Source organism: Myxine glutinosa, chromosome 3 (genome assembly GCF_964187855.1).
Source record: "Myxine glutinosa chromosome 3, kmMyxGlut1.1, whole genome shotgun sequence".
NCBI classification, from domain to species: domain Eukaryota; kingdom Metazoa; phylum Chordata; class Myxini; order Myxiniformes; family Myxinidae; genus Myxine; species Myxine glutinosa.
This window is the reverse complement of record NC_136263.1, coordinates 91,433,698-91,458,738: the sequence shown is the minus strand read 5'-3', so window position 1 is coordinate 91,458,738 and position 25,041 is coordinate 91,433,698. Positions and strand designations below refer to the sequence as shown.

Sequence of the window (25,041 nt, the reverse complement as noted above, 5' to 3'; positions counted from 1 at the left end):
AACTCGGCTTTGGCCACGGCGAGCTTGGCTGGGTCGAGGCGGCGGGCTCTGGCGTAGACCGGCGGGCCCGTGGTTGGTATGTGGTGCTCGATCCCATGTCGTACTGCGACGGCCGAAAACATCGGCCGCGTGAGGGCCGGGAACTCCGTGAGCAGGCGAGCAAACTCGTTCGCCGCCGGGAGGGCGCATGCCAGCTCCGTCGGAGCGGAGCTGCTCAATGTGCATACCAGGGAGCTGAAGGTCTCGGCGTTGATGAGGCGACGCCATTGGACGTCCACCAGCAGTCCGTGTGCGCAGAGGAAGTCGGCGCCTAGCAGAGCCATGGGCACGTTTGCGGTTACAAACGTCCAAGTAAAGCGTTGGCCGCCGAAGCAGAGGGTGACGTTGCGCGGGCCGAAGGTGCGGATGGCCGATCCATTGGCCGCAACCAAGGAGGGGCCGCAAACCGCCGACTGCCTGTCCTGATCGGAGGCGGGTATGACGCTCAGTTGGGCGCCGGTGTCGCACAGGAAGCGCCGTCCGGACGCTTTGTCCGTGATGAAAAGTAAGTTGCCCGTGTGGCCGGCGCTCATGGCTGGTAATGAACGCCGGCCCGGCCGTTTCCCGGCCTACCGAAGGTGCACGGGGGTCGGCATGTCCGGGCCTTCTGTCTGAACCTGGCATGATAGTAACACCACGCTTGGTCAGGTGGAGGCCCCGGTCGTCGTGCTGGAGGTGGTCGGCTCGGCGTTGCGGCCGCCAATTGCGTCGGCCGTTCGGTCGTCGACCGTGCCGGGTGCTCGGGCGCCATGGGCGTTGCGTCGGACGGCGGTGGGCCCCAGGTCGCTGCTGCAATGCGTTGGCCTGCCGCGGAGATCTTGTCGGCTTCCCTGGCGAGGGCGCGGGGATCCGTGATCGTCGTGCTCGCCAGGGCGAGGCATACCGGGCTAGGCAGCTGACGGAGGAACAGCTCCCGGAACAGGAATGCCGGAGAGTGCTCGCCGAGCAGCGAAAGCATGTAGTCCATTCGCTCGGAGGGGCGCGTGTCGCCGAGCTCGGGCAGGTCGGGCAGGCGCCGTGCGCATTCCGCCGATGGGAGGGCGAAAGCGTCGAGGAGGAGCTTCTTAATCGCGCCGTATTTGTCAGCGGCTGGCGGGCTCTCGACGCTCATGGCTGGTAATGTTTGTTTGCCGCGGTGGCTGAACCGAGCGCTGCTACCACATGGTGGAAGCAGGTGTCGTCGGCCATGATGCCTCGCAGGGCGAACAGGGAGTCCGCCTGGGCGAACCAAACCGCCGCGTGAGCCTCCCAGAAGGTAGGCAGTTTAAGGGCAACTGCCGTGTCCATGTCGGTAGGTCACCAATGAAGGAGCTGTGCTCCCACGTAGTCGGAAGAATGGACGCGACAAAAAGCTGGAATTCGTCCGATTTTTTGCCACAAAACAACTCGGGTACTCTGAAAAGCCCGTTTATCGGGCAGCAATATATATACACACATCATCCCGGAGCGTTTGCCCGGGAAAGGCGAGAGGGGGCGTGGCCGGGCGTCCTGGCCGCGGCCTGGCAAGTCGAGGGCGGGCATGTCCGGGCATGCCCGGGCGTCCCGGACGCGGCCTGGCAAGTCGAGAGCGGGCGTGGCCGGGCGTGCCAGGGCGTCCCGGCCGAGGCCTGGCAAGTTGAGCGCGGGCCTGCCCGGGCGTCCTGGACGAGCCCGGCATGGTGATCGCTCCGCGTCCTTGGTAGGTGCAAGGCAATTGTGTAAACCCAACGGTAGCCGCTACACCAGCTTTCCCATTCCTAAATCCGGCCCAGGCTGTTTTCATTCGGGCTGAAGTCCTTACGATTGATATGTTTCAGCCACTGCTTCAAGTTTTCAGCGGATGTGTTTGAAGATCCGTTTGGAAAGCGGTGCATTTGGTACGGCTGTCGACACTGGCAATCTTGGCGAGTCGCTGGCATGTGAATTCCACACTCTGATAGTTTCCACTTTATGAGTTTTTTGCTGTTGTTTGTGCAACCAACAACAGCAAAATGCTTTCCTGATCCTTCTTTAGTCTTTCCCATGACGACAAGACGTCAAACACGTATAGAGAAACACTTGAGAACGATTATCCGAACGAATTCTCCGCCGAACTTGGATCGGGGCGCCTCCCAGTAATGGCGGACGCAAGAGCGCCGCCTATCGGCGAAGGGGGCACGATCGTCCTCATCGGATCGGTCGACACCGAAGACATGGTTAATTTACGTGTAGAATTCGATTTGAAATATATCGTTTGAAATGAAAAGCATGTTCGATAAATACGTCGATTGTAAATATTTATACTGAGGTGAAACGTGGCCAGTGTGTGGACGGCTCACAGGAAGTGACGTAAATCGTAGCGTGAGTGTGGAAACTCACAGGAAGTGACGATTTACAGTTGGCCCGAGTGTGGAAGCTCAGAGGAAGTGACGTAATCGTAGCGCGAGTGCCGAGTGTGGAAGCTCACAGGAAGTAACGGGTACAGTTGGCCTTGGTTCGTTCGCACATGTTTGCTTCAGAGCTGAAGTTCGTCAGATGAAAGTGTCCATTGGGCTTTCTCCTTTATCTGTATCACGGTGGTGCTCGGACGATGGAGACGAAGAGCTTGCAACTCAAAGTAAAGTAAGTAAGTTTATTATAATCTATATTTTACAACCATTTCTTTCAGGTTCGCATTGTCTTGTGAACATCGTGAACGATTTATTATGAACTCGAATCGGTGATGTGATGATTAGAGCAATCTGACAACTGAGTGTGGGAGGTCGGCGGTTTCGAACCACGGACGAGTCATACTAAAGACTTTAACAATAACAGTGGTTCGTGCTGCTTCGTTGCTTGACGATCACGGATCAGTATGTGTCAATGATGAGTACAGACAAACAACCAGTGAGCAGTCTTAATGACCCTAATGGCCTCATTCTGGGTTCACGTCCATTGTTATTGTATGACTATGATGTAATCCCTGATTTCTGGCTTTCTATCGTCCTCTCTCTGTGTCTGACAGTTATGCTGCGACCTCCAAGTTTGAATCGTTTTATACTGGAGGGAAGATCCAGGTAGGGCTGGTATCTGCAAACGGTAATCATTCCAGGTTATTATAGGAGGAGGGAAGAGTCAAGAGAGGCTTTATGAAATAGAACCTTTGCTGTGCGGGGTTCGTGGTTTCTGTAATTGATAATGTAGTGCGACACAAAGGTCCTTTATTGTGTGTGTGTGTGTGTGTGTGTGTGTGTGTGTGTGTGTGTGTGTGTGTGTGTGTGTGTGTGTGTATGTATGTATGTATGTGTGTATGTGTATACACACACACACACACACACACCCATACACATAGACATACACACACCCAAGGCCCACTTCTTGTTGCGTTGTCTGTAATTCAAGTATTTCATTTTGAAATTCTAAGAATGCGAAATTAGTCCACTCATGTTTAACAAAAATGTTTTCCTCCAAATCAATTTTTCTTGGTGCTGCACTGCCCATGTCCTTGGTGATTAATATGGTACCATATTCAACCTTGTGTGACCAGTGGTTTGGGAGATGAAAACCTGATGCACAGACATTGTATATTATGATATAGATGTTTCTTTTATTATTATTATTTTTGGTATACAAGATCGAGGCTCGTGTAAGAGCTGACATTAATCACAAAAAAACAAACGGACACATAAAACATATAATAAAGGGAGCGGGAGACACAATGGGGAGAGAGGGGGAAGCGCACAAGTACAACAGTAGAGAACAGGGACATCGGGAGATCTGTGGGAGGGAGAGGGCTTGGGGGGAGGAGGCGTGGAAAGGGGGGGGTTGCGGGGGGTGGGAGAAGTATGAAACACATGGACACTGCAAGGACTTCCAGGAAAGAAGTTGGTATTTCAAAAATGTGGATCTGGGGTGAATTAACGGGGGTAGAAAATATCAACGTTTTGGATGGGGGAAGATAAGAGATGGCGGAGAACAGCTGTTTTAAACACCTGGAGGGAGGAGTGGGATTGAGTTTGTTCCAGAGGTGGGAGTAAAGAGGAATGAAAGGGTAAAGGTGAGCAGAGAGTCTTGATTTTGGCAGTTTCACCAGAAGAGGGTTGCTGGCAGATGTTGTGCGACCTGTAGGAATATTTGGGGGACAGAGCACAGACAGAGCTGGGGGAGCTAGGCCGGAGAGGAGTCGGTAGAAGACAGAAAGACCACCAACCTGCCTGCGGTGAGTGAGTGAAAGTCCCTCAGAGTTAGCTTCATCGCGGGAGATTCCAATGATTCTGAAAGCATTGGTTTCAACAGCGTGAAGCCGAGCTAGGTGTGAGGCAGGAGCACCGGCCCAGAGGGGAGAGCAGTATTCCATTGAGCTGTGGATGAAAGCGTTGTATGTGGTGAGGAGCTCAGGTGTGCCAAGGATGGACTTCACACGACGGAGGATGCCCAGTCTGCGACTGGCTTTGGAGGCCAGCTTGGAAATGTGGTTTTCCCAGGAAAGATCATGGCAGATGGTGAGACCCAAAAGCTTGAGTGACAGAACCTCTTCAAGAGGATTGTTGAGAAAGTAGATGGGAGGGTTTTCCAGTCGGTCTTTTCAGAGAGACAAAGTAAGAGTGTGAGATTTGTCAGGATGGAAAGACATGTTCCACTTGTTTGACCAGTCTGTGATTTTGTCCAGGCTTGCAGAGAGTGGGGAGGCTGCAGACTGCCGATCTGAGGGATGAGATATGGAGCGGCAGAGAGTGGAGTCCTCAACAAAGAGATAGAGAGGATTTTCTAGAGAGTCGGAGAGATCATTGATGAAGACCGGAAAAAAACACAGAGCCCAGAACACTGTCTTGGGGAACTCCAGCCTGAACAGGAAGGGGAGATTAGAGAAATCCATTCAGGGCCACACGTTGACTATGACCAGCGAGGAAGTCCGCAAGCCATGCGGGGAGATTTCTATAGATACCATAGGATGAGAGTTTGGTGAGCAGAGCTGGGTGCCAGACAGTATTGAAGGCACGTGATATGTCAAGGGAGAGAGCTCTGATTTCCTGTTTGGCATTGAGGACCTCTGTCCATTGTTGAGACAGCAGAAGCAGCATGTCCAGAGTAGAATGACCTGGTCTGAAACCAAATTGATGATCAGAGATCAAGCCACTGGAGAAGAGGAATTATTTGCTGTCCGAAGAAATGATGGATTCCATGACTTTGCTGATAATTTGGAGCAGGCTGATTGGTCTGTAGTTGCAAGGATCTGTTTTTGCACATTTTTTGTGTAAAGCGGTGATGTTGGCTGATTTCCAAGCTGATGACAGATAAGCTTGAGCAAAAGAGAGGGTAAAGAGAACAGAGAGAGGGTGTGAAAGAGTGCCAGAGCAGGATTTTAGGACCCATGGGCTGATGCCGTCTGGTCCAGTTGCAGAATCAGATTTGAGGGTTGACAGAAACTTCTCCACCTTGTCAGGAGAGAAGGACACAGAGCCAGAAGCAGCTGGGTTCGAGTGGGTGCGGTGGGTACAGAGAGAGACGGGTTTGGGCCACAAGATTTTGAGGCAAACACAGAGTTGAGGTATTCAGCTTTTTCACGTGCGGAGTCAGCTGTGTAGCCGTTTGCGGTAAGGGAGGGGATGGAGGGGGAACAAACACCAGAAACAGATTTGAACAGATGCCACCAGGATTTGGAGGAGGGAGACAGGTTTGAGAGTTCAGTCTTGAGAGCCGAGAGGTATTGTTTCCTGGCTCTCCTGAGGGTAGACAAACACTTGTTTCAGGCTTAGTGAAAGTAAATGAGATTGCTTTCAGTTGGATTTGCCTTCCAAGAGGCAAAGGCAAGTTGTTTCAGGGCAACTGCCCCACCACAAGATTCAGTGTACCATGGGCGGGAGGAAGGGTATGAAAACTGAAGACGAGATGGGATAAATCTGTGCATGAGAGAGAGCAATTTACTTTGGAAGAATTCCCAGGATGAGTTGATGTCAGAGGCAGTATAGGTGGGAGACCAGTCCAGATGATTGATGGCTGCTTGCAGACCGTGCCAGTCGGCCTGAGTGAAATGCCAGACTCGTCGACGCTGAGGATGCTCTCTGAGAATGGTCAGATAGATGTCCACTTCAACAAGCATATGGTCAGATGAACTGATTGGAGCAGAAGAAGGGCAGCAGACATTTGCAGGGAGGTTTCTCATAATCAAGTCTAGAAGAGAAGATGCTCCGTTGACTGAGATCCGGTCGGGAAATTGACAGATTGTGTCAGTCCCAGTTGGTCGCAGAAGTCCTTTGCTGAGATACCATGGCTGGCGTGAGAGGAACCCACACCCAGCCAGTTGGCATGATGACAGTTGAAATCACCACATATGAGGAAGAGAGTTTTGTTGAGTGGATAGAAGTTGGTCCGTGTTGTCAGACAGCGAGATGTAGGTCGAGTCATCACTGCTTGGTGAACGGTACAACACACATATGAACAAAAGGTGGGAGCGAAGGGGAAGCCATAGCCAGAGGTACTCCTGGGGGTGAGGTGGAGAGAGGGCAGTGCAGGGAGAGTGAGGAAGATGTTTGTCATTGTTGTTTGTCATTGTTGTTTGTCATTGTTGTTTGTCATTGTTGTTTGTCATTTGTTTTTGTCAAGTTTTTGTCATTTGTAAATGTTTGTCATTCTCTGGACTATTTTGAGTTTATTATTGGTAGAAGTGTTTGAACGCCAAACATTAGTTGCTTGCAATATGCTGACATTAATTGTCGTATTGCTGATCGTGGCCCATATTGGTTTTATTCACGAGTTGTGTTGATTTTAAGGGCTGTGTTATTTGTGGCCTTGTAATATTGTTTTCATGCAAAAGGTCCCACCTTTCTGTGTGGTTGCTTCCAGGTCAGCGCAGATGGAAAGAACCTGTTTTGTCCTTATGGTTGCAAGGTACAGATTTTGGATATTGCCACAGGGAAAGTCGAGCGCAGCATTGTTCAGGTAACCCTCATGATGTTTTTGCTTGCACGCAAAGCGAAAAGCAGGGTTAAACAATTGGTTCACGTCTGTCTGTCCATCCATCATGCTATCTCCTAAACAGTTGGGCAGAAATTCACCAAACTTGGTAGTTGTGATCACCACATGGCAAGAAGGTGCAAGAGCAGTGTCATTTTTGGCCCCGGCCCTGGGATGAAGTCAAAAGGTCAAACACCAAAGATTGCAATTACGACGTATTTTTTAATGAATCCCATCAGCATACATGCACCATCCCCCTAAAAATAGCATTAAGTAATTTTTGAACGGCCCCATACTGGTGTTAAATAATCCATGACCGGGTGATGAATCAGCTCGTCCTTATATAACCGTGGTGGACTGGTGGAGGGTGTCCTGGGTGAGAGGTGTCCAGTTGATCTTTTTAATTGCACATTAAATGTGTGTTTCCCAATTGGCTCGTTACTGGATTTTGGCACAAATTGTGACTACCGTGCGGTCGTTCTTGTTTCAACAGGAGGATGAAGAGGATGTTTCCTGTTTTATCTTGAGTCCAGACGATCAGGCAAGTTTGCAGTGATACCATATAATTATGAGGGTGGCTCAAGGTTGCTGTGGCTCTTTATTTTAGAACATGTAAAAATTTGAGTTCATTTCTGATACTTATGTACAAACGATATTGTCTACCCTGAGCAAGTTGTGCAGGAATGGATTTCAATGCTGGTCGAAAGCATTGTTTCGTTGGTTGAATTGGTCGAATCTGCTCCAGAACAGAGATCTCATGCACATCCAAAACTATTTGTTTCACTTAATTGGTCTTCACTTATATAATAGAATATAATTAAATGTATAAATAAAATATATAAATATATATAATGTATAAATAATATATAATTAAATATAAATAATACACATAAATGTTTAACTTTAAATGAATTAATTTATCTTGATTAAATTAATAAAACTTAACTTTAATTGTTTACCAATTTTAGAACAATGACCATTACTGATTTTATTGATGTGTGTGTGTGTATTAGGCTATGAGCCAAGGGGGTTGGTCGGTACCATACAGATGTAGTAAGGCTCATTGTGATTTTTAGCAAGATATATGTCCCTAGATATGAAAAAAAAGTGATAGCAGTGTATAACTCTCGGCCATCTCTGTGTTATCACCCGAAATATTATTATAGGCTATGAGCCAAGGGGGTTGGTCGGTACCATACAGATGGACTAAGGCCCATTGTGATTTTTAGCAAGATATATGTCCCTAGATATGAAAAAAAAGTGATAGCAGTGTATAACTCTCGGCCATCTCTGTGTTATCACCCGAAATATTTATTATATGCCTGCTTCGCTTCGCCAAAAAATGTGATATTTGCTAAAATTGGAATAAATATGTTTTTAAGGACCACAGAGTGCCAATAATTTGCATACTGGATGCCAACTAATATAGTAAAATAAATATAGAACATTTGTGGGGGTTATTTATCAAAATATTGATATAATGACAAAAAAATGTTAAATTTAGTGAAAAAGTGGTCGAAATCGCTTCGAGTTCAGAATTCACATTGTACATTTTTGTCAATATTTCAAAAATGAAAACTCCCAGAGTAACATTTGACCCCTCAAAATCTTCGCAAGGAACCACTGCATTGGAATATATCATTACTTTGTAATATGGTGGTTGTTTGGGGCACATATTTTGGCAAAGTTCAAAATGTGTTCTTTCAAGTAGTTACAGTTAGACACCATGTCAGAACATTTACATTTGCTAAGATCAAAGTTAGACACCATGTCAGAACATTTACATTTGCTAAGATCAAACAGATTGTTAGATTTGTCGAGAAAGTCTGTGAGTCGTTGTTTGTAGGTGGCTGGATCCTTTCTTCCCTTGTAGACTTTTAGGATTGAATTGTACTTGTCATGGAAAGATCTGAGTTTTTCAATCGCTTGCGCGTGCGATACCGTTGGAAGAGAGGCCGTTTCCCATACCTCTTGAATTTCATAGCACAGTTTGTGAGATATGTCACCAAATGAAGGGTATTTGCCATTCTCCGTCCTAAGCTGTTGCCGAGATTGAAGGTATCCTTTCATGACATCAGCGTACGTTGGGAGAACGTTAGTTTGGATGTTTCGTGGAGCTCCAAATATCACGCATGTAACCTGATCTCTTGTGACCGCCATCGTTCTGTAAACAAACAAAAACACCCCTAATTTTGATATTTTGGAACGAAACATAGCTTTTGAACATTTTAGGTTTATTCGTCTACTACTTTTGGTATCTCAGTGTAATTTTTGGTATTAGCTAGTATCCTAAAGTAGGTTTGTAACATCAGCTACATTATATTTCACAATGCATGCAAACTTGCTCCACACTCTAGGTTTATCATGATCTCTCGAACAAATACGATCTCGATCTCGATCTCGGCACTCTGTGGTCCTTAAAAACATATTTATTCCAATTTTAGCAAATATCACATTTTTTGGCGAAGCGAAGCAGGCGTATAATAATATTTCGGGTGATAACACAGAGATGGCCGAGAGTTATACACTGCTATCACTTTTTTTTCATATCTAGGGACATATATCTTGCTAAAAATCACAATGAGCCTTACTCCATCTGTATGGTACCGACCGGTCAATTTGGGGGGTCTGGCTCATAGCCTATATGTATGTATATATATATATATACACATACACGTATGCTGAACACCAATTGATATGCTGAGTGAGAATAGCAAAATTTTATATGTCGTTGCACACCTTGCGATATTTCCAGGTTTTGGTTACAAGCAGTAAAGCTTTGTTGCTAAGGCAGTGGGAGTGGCGTAATGGCCTCTGCACACGAACGTGGAAGGCTATTCACCGTTCGCCAGTTACTACGATGGCATTTGACCCCACCTCCACATTGCTGGCTACAGGTAAGCAATTTCATTGTGATAGCTTGTAATGTACTGATGTGAAGTTTGTCTTTATTTCAAAAGAATAAAATGTTTGGATTATCTGCCGTGAAGATGACAAGATGCTACGGAGAACTCCAACCATTTTGGTATGTTTTTATTCTCTTGTGCCGCCAATGCAGACCGCCAGTTTTGTGCTGGAATTGGCAACTACACTGTTACCCTTCAGTCAAACATGCCAGACTTTTGCAAATCCTCCATTTTCTTTTTTTTATGCCTCTGCCGATGAAGTTGCTGTCGGCATTATGTTTTCGGTTGTCCGTCCGTGATGGGTTTTCATTACCATAATAACTTAAGAATGGCTGAAGAAGAAGAATGGCTGAATGGCTAAGTACACTTGGTTTAAGTATTATAATGATGCAAATATGAACTGATTAGATTTTGGGGTCAAGAGGTCAAATGTAAGAGGTCCTCTTTGGTAACAATTCTGTTACCGAGCTAACTTGTGAACCAGTGATGGGATTTGACCAAACTTGGTATAAATATGTATTATGATCAAAAGATGAACTGATTAGATTTTGGCATCAGAGGTCAGAAGTCATGTCAGTTAAAATGTTATAATTGAGAGCAGCTGAAGGGATTTAAAATAAACTTAGTACAAGTATGCATAATGATGTATTAATATGGGCGGAGGCATATTGGTCGATGTCGTGACGTCAAAGAGTGCCGTTCCAGTTGTTATTTATATTTTTAATCTTTGAGATGAGTCTACTGAGATGAATGCATGGCAGAAAGAAAATATAAAAAAGTTCTCAAAGTGGCGACTGAGGGTTGGTTGGTCATGCATAGCATCATCTGAGACTTGCTTTCCATCCGTATCTGGCAAATATCCAATTTTGTATCATTTTAGCTCACCTGGAACAAAGTTCAGGGGAACTTATGCGATGGCGCGTTGTCCGTCCGTCCGTCCGTCCGTCAGTCAGTCAGTCCATCCGTCAGTCCGTAAACACTTGAAACTTCTTCTCCGAAACCGCTGATGGGATTGCAACCAAATTTGGCACAAATTATATTTGTTGTGTTGTGACTAAAGTTTGTTCGGTCTAAGTGGGTTTACCGGGGTCAAAGTGGATCCAGGTTGGACCCCCAAAATAGGAATTCGCTTTTTCCTCTGAAACTACACACACTATTTCGATGAAATTTTACCACAACCTTCATCACCCGTGATGTACCAACGTTTGTTCCTGGCATTTAAAAAATTGGGGTCTAAGGTGGTCTATGGGGGGCCTTCACCCCAACATAGCTATTTGCTTTTTTCTCAGAATCTAAACACAGTTTTGATGAAACTTCACCACAACCTTCATCATCCGTGATGTACTAATGTTTATTCAAGGCATTGGAAAGTTTGGCGTCTGAGGAGGTACACGGGGAGGGTTGTCCCCCAAAATAGGTATTTTTTTTGGTTTGTTTGTTTAAAGTCTTATGATTATGTTAGTATGATTCTACATGCTGCCCTGTCTTCTAGCAACAATTGCATTTGATTTAAAATGCCTTTAGTCAGTGCGATCCATGCGGGTGGTTGGTCGCCTGTATGGGGTGTCCGTCCGGCATTTTCCATCCAAGGGAGGAGGGATGGACGGGCCGAGGTGCAGGGCTCCATCCCTGCGCGGGGCCTCGCGGTCCCACGCACGATGGCCCAACCGGCCACGGTCAGAGCACCGCACCCGCCAAGGTGCGCGGCTCCGAAATCTCCTACCTCCCCTTGAACCTCGCCGATTGCCTTTGCCGCCACGGCACGGCACCAACCATACAGTGCGGGGGCTGGCACGAATCGTGCATGCCGGTCCTTGGGAGACCGGCGCGGCACCGATCCCCGCCGGTCCCTGCAGCACACCACTCACCGGGGGCTCGCGTCTGCTATCCGTCCCGCTAGGCGCTACCCCGGTCGGTGTCGATGCTTGAGCCGCGTTCTCACCACTCGCGACCCACTCCGCACTCGCACACCCAGGCACCCCCGCGCCTCCCATACACTCCGATACCACACACTCTCCTTCCACATTCTCTGGTGTGCATTCTCCCTCACACTCCGTACTTGTACCTGCACACCTAGGCGCACTCACGCCTTTCACACACACTTCGTTACACACTCTTCCCGCACACAGTCCGGTGTGCATTCTCCCACACACTCTGTAACACACACTCCCATTACACACTCCTTTTCCACACTCGGGTGTGCACTCCTCCTTCACACACTTTTCTCGCTCACACCTTCACTCTCTCTCTGCACACTCTCTCTCGTACTTCGTACCAGTTGCCCTCGTACATCGCACAATGGACCTTCCGCGACCGCCCGGGTCTCGTCTCTGTCCCAAGCGCGCCAAAAACCCGTTCGCGCCAAACACATTCGCGCCATATTTTCCACTCACCTCGGGGACCTCCTTTTCCGCCAGCACCTGCAAACTTTTTATTTCGTTAGAAAGCACGGCATCACGGTGTGAATACGAACTTTGTACTGGTTCCATTTCTACCTCCCGCGATTTATTCTCTGATTCTACCGTCTCTTTGGCCCCAATTATTTCTTTTTCCTCGACAACCGCTGGTGCCCATGAAATTTCTTTGTCCAATTCGGCGACCGTCGGCTCTTCTACACCCCGCATCGCGATTTCATTATCCCCGGTCAACTTGGCTATGCCTCGCTCAAGCTCGCTCCCCCCGCGTTCCTCACATCGCTTTACCTCATCGCGCCCCATTGCGACCTCCTCGCTCAACCCGCGCCTAATGTCCTCCCCCATTTCTTTTATTTCTTTCTTCGACGCCACCCTCATTTTTTCCAATTCCCGGGTGGATTTGTCCCCCATTTCTTTCATTTGTTTTTCCAATCGCTCACCCTGAGCCTTCATATCGTCCTTTTGGGCATTCATTGTTTCTTTCAATTCGCCTTTGTTACACCTTGCTTCGTCCCTCATTTCTTTCATTTTATCCTCTTGGGTGTCCATTTTTGCCATTATTTGGTCCATAAATAATCGCATGTACCCTGGCATCGCGGGCTCGGCGCCGCCATTTTCTTCGCCAGCTACCGCCCCTCTTCGGCTTCCTCCACTACCAACTGTCTCCTCTGCAGGTCCTGGGTCATCCATTCCTCCTCCTCATCTACCCCCACCGGCATTCGACCGCCTTGGCCAGCCATGGTACGAATACAATTTTGGATTTAACAACTAAATTTTGTCCGCTCGTAATTTCCAGTGCGTGAATCGCACTCCAGGTCCAATCCCACTCCACTGACACCAAATGTTACGGTTTTGCGCGAAGCCCGTTCCCTTACCAAGGGGAGATTAAGCCCCTTGTTCTCCTTGGGTCTTCGCAACCGTGAGACTGAGTCGCCACTTCCGGTCAGACGCGGGACAGGGTTTCGGGACAATTTTTGCACGTACCTAAGTACCCACGCCGCTGCGGAAGCGGGGATCGAGTCTCGCACGAACCACGCCTAATTTGAGTAGACCTGAGCGGATTGCGTATCACGTGGTCCGTGCTGTTACCTTGCTATTGGAACCCGATCAGAGCGATATAATTTGTACCATGCTAAGTCAATGATGGAGAAGACAAAAGGGTCGAATCAAATGAATAACAGGTTTAATTATTATTATTTACAATGTATACTGGTAGAAGAAGCAGAGACACAGGGCAGTCTTAAACAGGCGTAACATATTCCCCAGACAATGGGCCCACGCACACTCACAGGGGGATGAAGGAAGAATTGTTCTTGCGCTGAACGCGCCAGCTTTGGTCGTCCAGGAACAGCTCACCCGGCGTGGCCCTCTGGCGGTCACCGCACGTCCCCCGGCAAAGACAGGCAGGCAGGCGGGAAAATCCTTGCGGCACGTATCTCAGCAAAGCAGGCAAGCAGGAAAATATGCGCGCGTCTGTGGTTCGGCACGGCTGTCTTTCACAGCGCGATTAATACAACTGCTCGGAGCGCACTTTCACTCTCGTAACTGAACTCAGCTCAACTTGCCCTCCAACTCCTCGTAACTTGTCACTGCGCGTCTCTCCTCATAACTCGTCTGCTTCCCTTCTCATAACTGTCTGCCTCCCTTCTCATAACTGAGGCGGGGACTCTGGGCACAGGGTTATATCGCCACGCCCTGGCCCGCATCGAATGTTCCAAGCTCCGCCTTTTGCCGCAGTGGTAAGCCACTCCCCTCGAGCCCTGATTGGCGGCTCGTGCTTACCGTCACTCCCACTTCTCCTGTCCTGCTTTCCTTCGGCCTTGATCGACTTGTTCAGGCCAGCCTCGTGGTATTTCGCGCCAAATCCAAAAGCATCGAGGCAGCATAAGCATCGTAAGGGGACCTAATTCTCATTATTCTACTCAACGCAAAACTAAACACAGGAAAGGTCTAACTGAGCTTAAACTGAGCTTAAATGAAAAAACTGAGCTGAAACGAGGCTACATGTTGTAGTGTAACTAAACTAGGAGGGGAAATTAACCTTTATTATAAAAACACAAAACCGCAACAATATATATATATATATATATATATATATATATATATATATATATATATATATATATATATATATATATATATATTGTTACGGATCTCTCCGTCGGCCTCTTTCCCCTTAAGAAGGGGGGATTAATCCCCTTGTGTATGACTGACCGACGTGAGTCCTGAAGTTGCCCAAGCTCCCTGCGGAGAGGCAGGTGAGCAACCCCGTTCGCGACCGCGGACAAGATGTTAATTGCCGAGCGGATTAGCAGCCGCGGCACGAACCATTAGCAAGTAACTGACCCGATTCTTACACGTTGGCCAAAATCGCGCCACAGATGTTCAATGTGGAAACCTCAAAGACGAACGGATGTGAAGAAGAATAAGGCAAAAGTAGGAAGAACAAATATGATTTATTACTAATATTTACACAATTAAAGGAACCAAGGAGAAGGAAAGATAAGAAAATAAAGACAGAAGGATGGAAGGACCAGAAGGCACAGTGCAATACTAACTTACCTATACAAACTTACTTATACCCCAGGACAAGACACACAAAACAGACGACAGTCAGACTTACACGAATGGGGAATGAAGGCAGGAACGAATGGCTGGAAGGAGAGGAAGGTTCAGTTGTAGCAGGAGAATGGTCAGGCCGGGAGTGAGCAGCCGCCGCCCCTCCGCACTCAGGTCCACACGGCCGGGATGCTCGCAGCAACACGTCGGAGCTTGTCATGGCAAGGCTGGTTGGAACAGCATCTCCTTTCCCAGAGCTCTCTATTTGGGCTCCTTCAACTCTCTGGCTCCCTCAATGACTTCGTCCTTCACCTCTTTCACCAAGCAGTCCCTCACTGAACTCTTGCGCGCATCTCTCTCCCTCAATCATCTCTGGTGGGGGCGTCGCGTGACGGGTTATATAGGCCACACCCTCGAATCTTCGCGAAGCTCCCCGGTCGTTCTTTCTCCGCCCTCTCAAGCCAAACCCCTCATCCTTGGTTGGTTGATCGGGGCTGGCTCACTCCTCCCTCCGATGACGAGAGCGGAGACACGCCTTTCTTCTCCGAACCGACCGCGTGTTCAATGGAGGGCGAATGCAGTTGGCAATTGCGGACAAATGGGGAATTGAAAGGGAATCTATCTTATTTGAATTCGGTGCAATGTAGAGTCAACTAAAGGGAAACGCAACCTTAAACTAATACACATAATAAAGAAATAACTATTTAGAAGGGTATATGATTTGCTACGTGAATGTATATGGACTAACTAAGAGGACGACCTTTGACCTTTACACACAAAACAGAGATATTTACAAGGAATCATTACACTACTTAGAGGGTATATTTACAACAAGATTCAAATCCACAACAATATACAGTGAAACCTTGACTTACGAGTTTAATTCGTTCTGTGACTGAGCTCGTAACTCAATTTGCTCGTTTCTCAAATTAAATTTCCCCATTAAAATGAATTGAAATGCTATTAATCCGTTCCAGCCCCCCAAAAACCACACCAATTTTTTTGGAAATATATATATTATATAAATATCTCGCGCTTTATATTTCACCTGTATGCAGCATACAAGTTGGCAGGATGGCCTGGACTGGAGGTACGCACACTTGACTCTAAACTGTCCAGCCTGGGTTTGAATCCCGACCCAGCTATAACCTGTCATGTCGGTGTTTCACAGGCAGGGTGATTCATCAATGTGTGTACCGCTAAACTGGGCGCCCCGCTTGCGTCCCATTAGTTGTTGGATGTTAAGGATCTCACCGTGTCTTCCACAAAGAGAAGGCGAGCTATCGCCGGCACTCTGAACAAGTTGTGGCCTGGCATGCTCTTCTCCTCTGCCGTTATATACGTCCTCCTCGGCATCTTTTTCCAGAAGAGCCCTGTCTCGTCACAGTTGAAGATTTGCTGGGGGATGTATCCTTCGGCTTCTATCAGTTCGGCAAAAGTTATAATAAAATCTTCAGCTGCCTTCACATCCGAGCTTGCTGCCTCACCATGCCTGACGACGGAGTGAATGCCGGTCCTCTTCTTAAAATTATCAAACCATCCCCGACTGGCTTTGAATGACTCTTCCGATGCCTCGTCCGTTGATGTTCCCGCCGTCTGCTGTACCAAATCCCCGTAAATGTCTCGTGCCTTCTCACAGATGATGCTCTCGGTCACGGTATCTCCTGCGAGCTGCTTCTCCGTCAACCACACAAACAACAACTTCTCCATCTCTTCATGGACAGAGGTCCGGAGCTTTGAAATAATCTTAACGCCCTTGGCTGGCGTTATAGCCTTTATCGACTCCTTCTGCTTCAAAATCGTACATATCATAGAAGTACTACGATCGTACTGCCTCACCAAGTCGACAACACGCACACCTCGCTCATGTTTTTCGACGATTACGTGTTTTATATCCAAGCTCGCTCGCTCGTAACTCAGATCTCAGCTCGCATCACAAAGCAAAAAATCGACCGAGCGACGGCTCGTATCTCGAAAAACTCGTAAGTTGGTGCACCCGTAAGTCAAGGTTTCACTGTATATATATCTATCCCTATCTCTCTATCTCTCAATGTCTATGTATCTCTCTATATCTATCTCGCTGGCATTATAGCTGGTAACTATCCGAAATAACCGCATGAAGTGTGTCCTAGTATCTGGCCATCAATCCATGCTTGCATACATCCGTTAACATTTGACTAAAACCTGACTGGCCGGTATGGGCCAAATTTGGTACAATGCATCAGGACAACAAGGTCTCATGGGGTTGTGCTCCCATGCTCCCATGCTCTCCCTATAAAATGGGTGAAGTGGGTGGGAGGGTGTCTCCAAAATATTGGTATTTCATTCAAAAATCTTCTCAGAAACCGTGAGACAGATCCAGACAAAATTCGCTGAGAGTCATTGGGACCATACCCTAACCTTAAGTTGTGCTTCTCATGGCCATATCTCCCCTGGAAAGGGGGCTATGTGCCACCTCCCCGAATCCCTCATTTTCACCAAAACATCTCTCCACAACTACCTGATCAATACGGACCAAATTTGGTACAATGCATCAGGACAGTAAGGTCTCGTGTGGTTGTGCTCTCCATCCGGATCCACCCATTTGAAGGGGGGTAAAAGGCAGGTTTTGCCTCAAATTCAGGCAATTTACTTTGAAATCTTCTCAGAAACCATGGGGAAATTACCATCATTCCCCCACAGTGCTATTTTTAAAAAACAATCTATTCATCAATATCCAAATACCATATCTCTATCATTATCTCTACTATTTTGTCATGTATATGGGTCTTTTTGGTGGACCATGTACTCACTGAGTGAGCTAAACCCCAAAATCACAGAAAAATATTTTGGCCTGAATTTGAACTGCAGGTGCAAATGATCACTTGGCCCAGTTGAAGCCGAAATGCAGTGATTATGCCATGCTGGTGGTATCTTCCCACAAATGACAACAGATAAAGATGTCACCTTCTTGTTTCATATGCAGAACAAGGCTGTAGAGTAGTATCATTGGCTGAGCGTGTGGCTGTGCTGCTGATGCAATGCCCTATGTAGGCTAAGGCAGGGATTTGGCATTTGCGATGCCAACGATAGCTCACCTACTCTTCGCAAAGGACACCGCTGTATCTTTTCTTTAATGTCCACGAAAAACTAATGCCAGCTGACGGAACGCTCATTTAACGTTCATTCAAGGGACACATTGATGAATCACCCCACCTGTGAAACACCTGAATGACAGTTTATAACTGGGTCGGGATTCAAACCCAGGCTAGACGGCTTGGAGAAGAGTGTGTGTACCTCTAGGTCACCCTGTCAGCCCTTGGCAGCTTCATGCACTGCAAGCAATTTGATGGTAATCAATTCTAGTTATGCTGATACACAGGACGGTCCCATAAATATCTGTCCATAAGTGACTATGGAGTCCAACACGAGAAGACATAAAACAGGCACTTATCCATTGTAAAAAAAAATTCTTCTATAGCCATGGATCCGTACAAATAGAAGGATTTGACAGGTTGGCAGTAAAGGAAGCAGAGGCATGTTACAGCGTGATTGAAAGCTGCAACCGTGAGTAGTGTTACATATTTATGTGAATGTATGTGAATTACCATTCAGGTCTTTGCTTATCCGGGTGTAGTATATTAAAGGTTGTTGTGGTTGGAGGGTCAGGAGCCCTTCGGAAATAGTGGCCGGAAACGGAAGTGACCGGAAACGGAAGAGAAAAAGACACGAGGAAAAAGGACGGGTATTCTTCTCTTCTTCCTCGCCCCGCTCCGACGAAAGGAGGGATTGATTGAGCCGTGTGGAAAAGCGGCGTTCCCGAGCCGGTCTGGCGAGAGGAGTTACCGGGACGGATACCTGCCCGGTGGACGTCAAACTGTCGTGTGGCCGTGCACCGACCCAGCGTTTGGCGCCGTTCGCGACACCGTCAAAAAAGACGCGTACGGGTCGCCCGTTGGGGCCTAACACGCCTTGCAAGCGGCGTGGGGTTTGGCTTGCTTTCCCGTACCCGCTTCGCGTGGCCACGAGGGGCTGCAGCCGGGGTGCCTGGTAGCGGTACGATACCTGCCCGGTGGAAACACATCCACCCGGGGTTCGTTCAACCGCCCGAGTGCGGCGACGCCGACCATCATCTTGGTCAGGAGGGGCCCAGAGACATTGTGCGGGACCGAGACCAAAAGGGGGTCGTGAGTACTCACCGGGACACACATATATAAGATGGCCATCTTAATCATAGGGAATTGATTGTGGATTGAGAATTGTTGATGGTTGTGTATTGTTGATTGCTCGGGGAAAATCTCCGTGGTTGTGTCATTGAAATTGTATGGTATCATTACCATTGAAATATATCCTTGAACATCAGTTGTCTCTTGGGTGAAATTCATATGGATTGCGTGGCGAAAGCGCATATATAATACAGCTTTCTGGCGAAGTTCCTCTCACGGTCCGGGGGTCACCGAGACCAGGTATTCACCGAGGGGACCACGTAACAGAATTGGGGGCTCGTCCAAATTACGATTTGCGGTTTCGCAATTGGGTCTACGTCCGGGATCTAAAATTGTATAACATAATAAAATAATAATATTTTATTAATTAAAATTTATTAATTAATTATTAATTGGTAAATTCTTTTGAGAAATTGGGGTAAAGTCTTGGGTGAAGGTTAACAGGTGTTAACGATAGACACCATGGCGTTTGTGGCACAGAACTTTGGGGTAACCCCGAGTGAGGCACAGTTCCGAGCGTTGCTAAAGTCGGACCTCTTGAAATTGGCCAAACATTTTAACTTGGAGGTCCGAACTAATTTGAGGAAGGCAGAGTTGCAGGCCACGGTGATACAATCTATGGTGGGATTAGGAACATGGGACGAGTTAGCCTGGGAGTGGCTACCCGAAGAACCAGAAGATGTTGAGCTCCGGAAACTGGAGTTGCAATTACGGAGCCAGGAACGGATTAAAGAAGAAGAAAGGAAAGCAGAAAAGGAAAGAGCAGAAGAAGAAAGGAAAGCAGAAGAGAGGAGAGAAGAGAAGCAAGCAGAGGAAAGGAGAGTGGAACGAGAACTCCAGGAAAGGTTAAAAGAAGAAGAAAGGAAAGCAGAAGCGAGGAGAGAAGAGAAACAAGCAGAGGAAAGGAGAGTGGAACGAGAACTCCAGGAAAGGTTAAAAGAAGAAGAAAGGAAAGCAGAAAAGGAAAGAGCAGAAGAAGAAAGGAAAGCAGAAGCAGAGGAAAGGAGAGTGGAACGAGAACTCCAGGAAAGGTTAGAAGGGAGAAAAGCAGAGGAGAGGAGAGCTGCAAGGGACCTCGAAGCAGAGGAGAGAAAAGCGGAAAGGGAATTAAAGGAACGTGACATGGAGCTTCAGCAAGAAATCAAATTCAAGGAGCTGGAGTTAATGAGAGAACGGGGAGAGGCACCACCCTCGCTGACGGGGTCGACACCTAACCAGAGAACCTGGGATGTGGGCAGACATGTGAGGCTGGTTCCACCGTTCAGTGAAAAGGAAGTCGCGAAATTTTTTCCACACTTTGAGAAAGTGGCTCGACAATTAAACTGGCCGGAGGAGGCCTGGACCATACTCGTGCAAAGTGTGCTGGTGGGGAAAGCTCAGGAAATTTATTCGGCGCTACCAATGGACCAATGTGCAGATTATGAGGTACTGAAGACGCACATCCTCAAAGCGTATGAGTTGGTTCCGGAAGCTTACAGGCAAAAATTCAGGAATGCCAGGAAGAGGGAGAGTGAGACCCATGTGGAGTTTGCCAGAGTGAAAGAAAACATGTTTGATCGGTGGTGTGAGTCAAAAGGATTCGGGAAAGACTTCGAAACATTGCGGGACTTGATCCTGGTGGAGGAATTCCAGCAGTGTGTCCACGAGGACATCAAAGTGTACCTGCAGGAAAAGAAAGTGCCAAAGTTGTGGGACGCAGCCACCATGGCAGATGATTATGCCTTAACCCACCGAATAGGGGTCCACGAACCTAACTCCTCGCCTAGAACTCCGCAGGGGAGGTGGGGAACAGCAGGTGCGGAGAACGACCATACATGGCGGCGGCCTCGAGATAATTATGGGGACAACTATGATACCCCACCTGTTCGAAATCAGAGGGATGCGGGCCCAAGACAAACTTATAGTTCGGGGGGCCCGAGGCAGACCACGAGTTTTTCCTCCGGGCCTACTTGCGCTTTTTGCAAGAAACCTGGACACTTGATGTCCAGTTGTTACCGCATGAAAAGGGAAGACCCAGAGCGGAGTCCGACTATTACGACTCCAAATGCAATGGCCATTGTGAGAAATCGCCATCAAAAGGGTTACCAACCATTTATTTCAGAGGGGTTTGTGTCACGGGATGGAGCCTCGACTAACCGGAAACCGGTTAGGATATTGAGGGACACAGGGGCACATCAATCTTTAATGCTTGAAGGCATTTTGCCATGGTCCGAGGAGACGGCAACGGGGGATAGTGTTCGTTTACAGGGGATCGGGGGCGGTGTTAGTGCTCCCCTTCATGTCATCCATTTGGAGTCCGATTTGGTGTCAGGACCGGTCACCGTCGGTTTACAAGCCACGCTTCCTGTTGAGGGTGTATCTGTGGTTATCGGGAATGATTTGGCCGGGGGTCAAGTTTATGGTAACCTGAGGGTTGGTAAAGAGCCCAGCAGGGAAAATAACGCCACACCAGCTCGGGATGGCGACAAAAGGGCCAAGTTATTTGTAGGGGGACTGAACTTCAAAACAGAGGAAGAAGTTCTGACCTCTGTCTTCAACAGATATGGGCCGCTGGTGGAAGTGCGGTTGGTAAGAGACTGGGAAACGCAACAGTCAAGAGGGTTCGGCTTTGTCACGTTTGCCAGCACAAGGGACGCCAGAGAGGCAGAGAAGAATTGGAATGGCAAGGATTTGGAGGGTCGGACCATAACAGTAGGGAAGGCATTTCGTCGGCGTCGAGGGGTCTACAGGAGAGTACAACTGGGCGGTAGTTTTGGTGGTGGCTGCAATCAATATTATTATGGAGGCTCCCTGAGTTACGGCAGCTCCCGAAGGAAGGATGGTCAAAGTAGTGGCCGAGAAGGAGATCGCTATTCATGGGACTACAGTGACAAGCGGTCCCCCCATAATTATTAGGGAAGTTCTGAAAAGCGGAAGCACTGAATGCGGCGGAGCCGCCGAGATTCTTACACGGATTAACCGTGAACGCCACGTTCCTCAAGGCGTCCATGTAGAGAACTTTCCTGCACGGACTAACCGTGAACTTCACGTTCCTAAAGGCATCCATGTAGTGAATACTCGGCTTGGCCTCCCGGAAAAAGTGCTATCGAGTGGCTTAACTTTGGATCTTTGATCAACCCCTTAACCTTCATTCACAAGAAACTGACGGTCAAAGTCAGAGGGTCATGAGATGGAGTTTGATTTGGCAGGGACAATGTCGTTGCTGGTGCTTAGTCCAGAGTGAGTAATCTGGAGGGGTTGTGGTGAAATTTTGGTTGCTTTATTTTTAAGTGATAACTGTGCCCGGGGGGAACTGATAATGTGGGGGGGTGGAGTTATCTGGTTTGTTTCTCCAAATTGGCCGGCAAAGAAAGTTTTCGCTGGGTTCAAACTTTCTTTCTTGAAGGGGGGGAGTGTTACATATTTATGTGAATGTATGTGAATTACCATTCAGGTCTTTGCTTATCCGGGTGTAGTATATTAAAGGTTGTTGTGGTTGGAGGGTCAGGAGCCCTTCGGAAATAGTGGCCGGAAACGGAAGTGACCGGAAACGGAAGAGAAAAAGACACGAGGAAAAAGGACGGGTATTCTTCTCTTCTTCCTCGCCCCGCTCCGACGAAAGGAGGGATTGATTGAGCCGTGTGGAAAAGCGGCGTTCCCGAGCCGGTCTGGCGAGAGGAGTTACCGGGACGGATACCTGCCCGGTGGACGTCAAACTGTCGTGTGGCCGTGCACCGACCCAGCGTTTGGCGCCGTTCGCGACACCGTCAAAAAAGACGCGTACGGGTCGCCCGTTGGGGCCTAACACGCCTTGCAAGCGGCATGGGGTTTGGCTTGCTTTCCCGTACCCGCTTCGCGTGGCCACGAGGGGCTGCAGCCGGGGTGCCTGGTAGCGGTACGATACCTGCCCGGTGGAAACACGTCCACCCGGGGTTCGTTCAACCGCCCGAGTGCGGCGACGCCGACCATCATCTTGGTCAGGAGGGGCCCAGAGACATTGTGCGGGACCGAGACCAAAAGGGGGTCGTGAGTACTCACCGGGACACACATATATAAGATGGCCATCTTAATCATAGGGAATTGATTGTGGATTGAGAATTGTTGATGGTTGTGTATTGTTGATTGCTCGGGGAAAATCTCCGTGGTTGTGTCATTGAAATTGTATGGTATCATTACCATTGAAATATATCCTTGAACATCAGTTGTCTCTTGGGTGAAATTCATATGGATTGCGTGGCGAAAGCGCATATATAATACAGCTTTCTGGCGAAGTTCCTCTCACGGTCCGGGGGTCACCGAGACCAGGTATTCACCGAGGGGACCACGTAACAGTAGTCCAATCATAAACGTGCGCGAACAGTCAAGACGGGATGCCAGAGGTGTGGTGTGAGAGCCTTGTCTCAGAGACATATCCCTGCTAAGTTTGGCAGAGTTGTTTGTGTATTTGACCAAAACAAGTGTCGATGGACCACTCGGAGGTTAAAAAAAACCCCCCAAAAAACCTATAACGTCAGGTAACTGTTTTCAGATTGATTTCAGATGATTGGCATGTTAAACATTTGAACATTGGATAAATTGTTTGGCAAACAGAGTTTATAAAGGTGAAACCAGAGCAACGCCATTCAGCACAACATTACTCGACCTGGGGCTTGTGCTGCACCTTGGACAAGATTAAGTTAGTGGGGTGTGAATCTGGCAGCACGGCAGTTCATTTTTATCACATATAAGATCAGGCTTGTCTTTTTAGAATTTACTAGAAAATCCTATGAATGAAAACAACTCAAAACTAGATAATTCATAGAACACCTTAACCCGTGCAGTCTTGAGAAACCAGGACATGGGCAGGGTCTATGAGCAGCGAATTTGAATGGTTGAGATTATGTAAAATGCCGCTATATTTTGTCTAAGTTCTGCAAATTGGAAGGGTTTTGAAAGTGCCAAAAGGAAATTTGTTCTCCAGTGTTCAAGTATATAATTGAATGAAATAAAATAAAGATTTTATAGGTTGTAGAAAAAGTTTTTTTTTTGTCTGGAAGTTTACCACCATTTATGCAGCAATGTTTACACTACCTTGTTTAACGCGTTGCATTAGCTCTTCATACCTGTTCTTTGTCCTTTATGACCGCTAAAAACAGTAATCTTCCTGTTTGGAATGATTTTCAATTTTGCTTGACCACCAGAGAGGTAGACAGAGTAAATCAATTAGCTCACTCCTTTCTGTGCATGTGCAATCGGGATGGATTCAGAGCCAAAGTACTGCGAAACTACAGGGTCGTTTTCCGATTTATGTTCCAAATATAATATTCAATTGAAATCAAGTTGCTCCTCGATCAGAAACTGACGATTGTGGACAGACAGACAAAGTGAACCAATTGATTAACTCCGCTTTTCGCTTCACACTTGCGGGGTAACTAGTGGAAATAGACACTCAGCAACGATCGTACACATCAGCAGAAGTAGAAAGCTGCAGCAGACAATGAAACCGGAAGTACAGTACGATTCAAAAAATTCCGATTTAAATTTCCTCAAGCGAGAACAGTGTCACCCGTGATAGAGATCTGGCTATTTAAGGTTCATTGAAGTATTCTGTTCAATTCATTTGAAGTTTTAACTAAACAATTCATTTTGCCATTTAAACTAAGGCTCGTTGCATTAAAAGTATATTGTTGGCAACTGATGTTTCTCCTGCATGCAATGTTTTGGTGTCTAAAATTGTCAATTTTCGTCTGATTGACTTGAAATTTCAAGAGGATTTGCATACCAGGACACTGAATTCAACCCCCTTTTTAATGTCAAATTTGTTTTAAGGATCTCACAAGTATTATGCTCTGCACGACGTCTTTCTTGTTTATTCCTTTATACCATACCAATATGAATGAATGAATGAATGATCCTTTTAAGGCCATTTTTTCCTCGCTAGAGCGGGGGTTAGCCTTGCGGGCCCCATGACCTCATGGTTCCCTTTTTGAGGCAATGTTTTTATGGCCGGATGCCCTTCCTGACGCCAACCCTTGGTCGCCTCTTACAATGCGCAGAGATACGGTGTAC

General features: G+C 47.5%; 1 protein-coding gene across 2 annotated transcripts in view; it reads left to right on the top strand.

Annotated features, from left to right (window-relative positions):
• Positions 1-2,331: 2,331 nt before the first annotated feature.
• TBL3 (transducin beta like 3) overlaps positions 2,332-25,041 on the top strand; it is a 106,872-nt gene continuing 84,162 nt past the window's right edge. The window contains exons 1-5 of one of the 2 annotated variants that reach the window (XM_068110512.2): positions 2,332-2,619; positions 3,002-3,053; positions 6,820-6,915; positions 7,424-7,471; positions 9,686-9,827. In XM_068110512.2, coding sequence (XP_067966613.2) covers positions 2,588-2,619; positions 3,002-3,053; positions 6,820-6,915; positions 7,424-7,471; positions 9,686-9,827 — 370 coding nt within the window. In that variant the 5' untranslated portion in view covers positions 2,332-2,587. Of the gene's footprint in view, positions 2,624-3,001; positions 3,054-6,819; positions 6,916-7,423; positions 7,472-9,685; positions 9,828-25,041 lie in introns of both variants that reach the window. The other variant, XM_078774250.1, reaches the window with a different exon arrangement.